The 5091-nt window shown below is 41.4% G+C and overlaps 1 protein-coding gene across 3 annotated transcripts in view; it reads left to right on the top strand.

The window, feature by feature from the left end:
• efna2a (ephrin-A2a) overlaps window positions 1-5091 on the top strand; it is a 117197-nt gene that overhangs the window by 109595 nt on the left and 2511 nt on the right. For all 3 annotated transcript variants that reach the window (XM_016677687.1, XM_016677688.1, XM_007564490.2), the window contains one exon: window positions 4177-4242. In XM_016677687.1, coding sequence (XP_016533173.1) covers window positions 4177-4242 — 66 coding nt within the window. The remainder of the gene's footprint in view (window positions 1-4176; window positions 4243-5091) is intronic.

Here is a 5091-nt window from a genome sequence, read left to right as displayed (position 1 = left end):
GTATGCAGGCAGGACGTGTGTGCGTGTGTGTTTTGTCATGTGCTTGACATGTTGACAGGTCAGTTCCACCCCACACTTGCTTTTCCCAGCTGCCACCTGATGGGGTTGAGTGGTTTTCAATGGGTTTTCAGCATAGATCGGATTGCGGATGTGCTGGGAAACGGAGGTGCTGGGATAGTTGATAAAACAAGGAAAAGGGCAAAGGTGAAACTGAAAGGGAGGGAGCATAAGGAAGAGAAGGGGGAAAAAAAAGTTCCAGGATGTAACAGAGTGCCCAAAACAGCCAAAAGAGGAAAAACAGCCTGGTTATTTTCAACATGTAAGGGTTGGGAATGTAGCAACGGTTACGTCAAGGGTAAAGGAGGTGAAAGGCAGAAGGATGAACGAAGGGAGGAGTTGACGACAGACAGGGAGGGAGCAAAGGGCAAAGGAAGGGTCACGTTTATTTCCTGAACTCTGTGGATCCAGATGATGGTGCACTGTGAGGTCACCATGGTCTCTGGCAATGCAGACCTCTTCAGTGGGAGGAAAAAACAATAGGTCTTCTCCCACAGTTGTGCAGCACCCATTCCTGCACACACACACACACACGCACACATGTGTGTGTGTGTGTGTGTGTGTGTGTGTGTGTGTGCGCACACACACACACAAGTGCGCACGTCGACATGCGTGAGTGGTCAAACTCTGGCCACCATCTCCTCTGAGGTCTCCAGCTCTATTTCACATCAGAGTGAGGTGGGACTAAAAACCCTGATTCAATTTCATCCACTATACTTTGAAGTTTGAATCACTGGAACTTTTTTTTCCCCTTTTTTTTTTTAACATTTCTTCCCCTTCTTTTCAGGGGGTAGATGTATAAAGTCCAGACCACTCAGCGGCACTGTGGTTAACACTGTCACCTCACAGCAAGCGGGGGACTTGGATCTGCTGGGGATTTTGCATGGATTTCCTTTCCAATTCCAAAGACATTCAAGTCAGGTCGATTTGAGAGGCAGCTATTTCCCCCAGGTGTGAATGTGAGTGTGACTGAATCCCATTGGGCAGGCTGATCCATTACAGAGTTGTTTACATTGCTCAGTGTGTTTATAGAATTTCACAAGCTCAGGAACATTGGTTCAGGAGCGCTTTAAAGGACCTGAAGTAACAACCTGAGCCATATGAAAGCCTAACTGCATCAAAAAGACTAAAAAGACTGCATGAATAAATACATAAATTCCACATTTTGACAGATTTTTAATGGTTGGCTTAATCAGAAGTGTGTCATTCGGGATGTATTTCTGATTTAATTATGGAAAAATAGCCAAATAACATGACCGCTAACGTTAGACACACTGATGCGGTTTTCTGACGACAACTTGCAGATTGTCATTTATACCATTACAAAAACAAACTTCAGTGGATTTTACAGAGATGTCATGCGATGCATCGACACAAAGTAGCGCATAACTGTGAAGGGGAAAGAAAGGGACACGCGTTTGTCAAAATCTCCAAATTAAAATGGGAAGAATCTGTCAAGCATTTGCATTTACCTCCCTTTACTCTGATTCTACCAAACAAAACCAAGTGGAGCTGCCTTCAGATGTCATGCAATGCCCGAGTGTAATTTATTCTCTCTGTAAATCCAGCTGTTCTGGTTGCTGGAGAGCAACAGTGAACAAATGGCATCATAGGAAGCAAGGAACACAAGTCAGAGATAAAGTTAAAGAAAGGTTACATGTAAAAAAAATAAATAAATAACACCCCAACCTTTGTACATCCGCTGTTCAACCTATCTTTTTTTTTCCCTTATTTATCCAGACCTGAGAAATTCTAAGTATTTCTCTGTAGGTTTGACATAAGAATACAAAGAAAAAAAAACATATGATAATAATTTAAACATTTTGAGAAACCTTAATCCTTTGTTGAGAAAATATATAGTCAAAGTGTTGATAGTCTGTCTAACATGCAGACGAAGTCAATTTTGTGCTGCTGCTACATAAAGTTAAACAAAACGGAGTTAAAACCGAAACATGGAAACATTTGGGACTTTTTACTCTTTCTTCTAATTAGTTTATGTAAAACGTTGGCTTTTAATAATACCGCTGCAGCATTAGTTTAAAAAAAAAAAAAAAAGGTGAGTGGCCATGATTAAAAATAAAAATAAGAAATTGGAAATTCAAAGCTGAAGGTCAGTTTAAAAAAAATAAATAAAGATGAGAGGGTCCGTTATTACTTTAAAAACGTTTAACTTTTAATTTTTCTCAAGCAAATCCATGACATGGAGTGTGAGGGTTAAGTAAGTCGTGATGGGATAACCCAGCAGGCAATTTGAATAATTGTAAAACTGCTTGAGAGGAAAGCGTCACTAAATTATGCCGAGAGAAAAGAGGAAGGCATTTAACATGCCCGCGATACTCAGCTGGAGTTATTTGTTATTTCTGATTGAAGCCAAAAGGCCAACGCCAATAAACTTTCTACATGTTCTATAAACTCACATCATCACCCTGAATATATGGCTTTTGGGTGGAAAATAGCAGAATATTCGTCTAAAACACCTAGTTTCTGTCTTTTTGTTGCACACAATTTTAGATCTTTAATGAAACTCTTGAAATTAAAAAGCTAGAGTCCTTGCCAAGGAAGACAAATACCAAGAAAGTGTTAAATCAAGATTTGGCAATAATCCAAAAAAAAAATCAGATTTTTGGATACAAAAATGTAGTTTTCTCAAATTCACACAGGGGCAAATGCCACATAAAGGGTCAATTATAAACCTACGCCCACAGTGATATCTGGTTAAATGTTCCTTAGCAAGTTACACCGCTCTGTGTTTTTATTTAGCTTGCTACCATTAGAGTCTCTTCATCTTTTGTGGTGAGTTTCCTGGTTCTTATTGAATATCACTCTGTGCATTTTGGTTTAAATTCTTAGTTCTTTCGGTTCGTTAGATCCTCTCTCTTTCCATTTAGCTTCTCTTATCTCCGGTATTCAGCCTTCCCCCAGATCTCTGCTCAGATTCTCACCCAGCAGCTGCATTTAAGACTGCTGGATTCTGTTCATGCGTTTGCCCTGCTTCCTTTTGTTGACGTTTCTGCAAGTTTTCTCATTCTGAAATCCTTCGATCCGACCCCCCAGCATGCATCACCTGAAGTCCTACTGTCGTCATGGTTCTGGGGTGTTTGGGTTTCATCCGTTTGTATTTTAAGTTTTTCTTCAGCCTTTATCTGCCGTGTCTAATCCCTTCTCTATAATTAGGTCTTTGTTCTCTTGATTAACCCCGAGTGTATATATTTTCTCACCTGTGTCGTTGTTCAATGCTGGGTTCTCGCATCAGCATGCGCTGACTGCGTTTGAGTGTTCCTGGTTTTCCCTGAGTCCTGAATAGGTGTTTTTGGACTGTCTTTGTTCAAATATTTTTCAGCTTGTGTCTGAAAATGCCCTGTTGCACTTTGGGTCCTCCTCAAAATCAACAAATCATGACATATGGGCTCCGGGGTGGGTAGAGCAGCACTACAACATTCTTTTAGTCAAGTAAAAGTAAAAAGTAGATTTCCCAGAAAAGTAAGAGTAAAACCACATTTGGTAAAAAAAAAAAAAAAAAAATGTTATTCAGTTACTAAGTAGCGAATCTTAATATCTGATTTAATATTCTAAAACGTCTTCATGCTCTTTTCTGGCATTTTAAAGACCAGAAAAAAAACATTAAAACAAAAAAGCTGGTATTTAAACAAGAAGTATTAAGGTCTGTTTCTCGCATATGTTTGATTAAAATATGTTTGCTCGTCTTTATATTTAAATGGTATCCAGCAATCCTACTCAAGTATGAGTATAGTAGTATATGAAGATATTAAATGCAAAGGTCATTGGGTCTTATTCTGTGCACTTGCCTTATTTTTGAAGCTTAGACGTGTCCAGCTACCCGGAGGCAACCAATTGAGTCCATCCAGTGCCAGTATATTAACCCCCAATTTACACTGCCTGTGTCTCCACCGCAGTAATTATGCACCCCATTATAGTCAATGACGGCGTTTATACTCCCTCCACACGCAAGCGCAGCACCTCCACATCACTATCCGGCAAAACCTAATGACACCTGGCCCCAAAAAGCATCATCAGTTGGACGCTTCACGTATGTAGTCAGCTGCACCAATGATTCAATCTCTAAACTGATCGCATTTTCCAATCTCTCTCTGTTTACAGCGTCTCCTCACCCAAACCATGTGGGCCGGGCATGTCTAAAGCTGAAAGTGTATGTCAGACCTCCAGGTAAGTCACGCTCTAACTAAACACACACACACACACACGCATGCAAGCAAGCGCACGCAGGCTAAGGTCCAGATTGCCTATCAAAGTAAAATTAGAGGAGAATAAGAGGTCTGATGGAATGCCCTGGCAACCGACTCTGCTCTGATTCAAAGACCAGCCAGGCAACACTTTGACACCTTCAGACACAAGACACACACTCTGACAACACACGCATTCGCACGTACAGGCGTACACAAGAGCGCATGCGAGGGGCCGCGCGCGCGCAAACACCCGAGTTTGGAAACGGACGTGGAGATGCGCGCGCGTGTGCATAGGCACAAAGTGGCGTACGCCACTTCACATCAAATCACTTCACATCACGCTGGGTGTGACGGAGACCTTCTGTCCTTGTAAAAAGATAACAGAGGCAGCTGAAAAGTGCTTTCTGAAAAAGGTGACCAACCCTCAGTGTGACTCTGCATACTGGATTTCCTCGGAAGATTTGAAACAGGACTCCATCCAGTCGACACCTTTGCTTTGCAAAAATTTTTATAATCCTTGGCGAGGCAAACGTTTGCGCAGTTTCGTGGAATTTTATGTGACAGAGCAACACGAAGTGATGCAGTGGTGTACAAACTTTTTGTCCTGAGGGCCAAAATTGTCAAGTTGAAAGCACTTATGGGTCTTCTTTTCTCTTTTTCTTTTTTTATTTATGTGACATTTCTTACTTTATCTGCTCAGTAATATAATAAACTAAACCAGTGGTTCCCAAAGTTTTTCTGCGCCCTCCCTATGGATTACAAAGGGCTGTCTGGTTGAAACGACGGGTGAGGGGGGTGGGGGGGGCGGCATCGACTTTTTTGGGGGCAA

The sequence above is a fragment of the Poecilia formosa genome, unplaced genomic scaffold (genome assembly GCF_000485575.1).
Source record: "Poecilia formosa unplaced genomic scaffold, Poecilia_formosa-5.1.2 Scaffold160, whole genome shotgun sequence".
Lineage (NCBI taxonomy): Eukaryota > Metazoa > Chordata > Actinopteri > Cyprinodontiformes > Poeciliidae > Poecilia > Poecilia formosa.
Note: the sequence above shows the minus strand (reverse complement) of the source record. Positions and strands in the feature narration are given on the sequence as shown.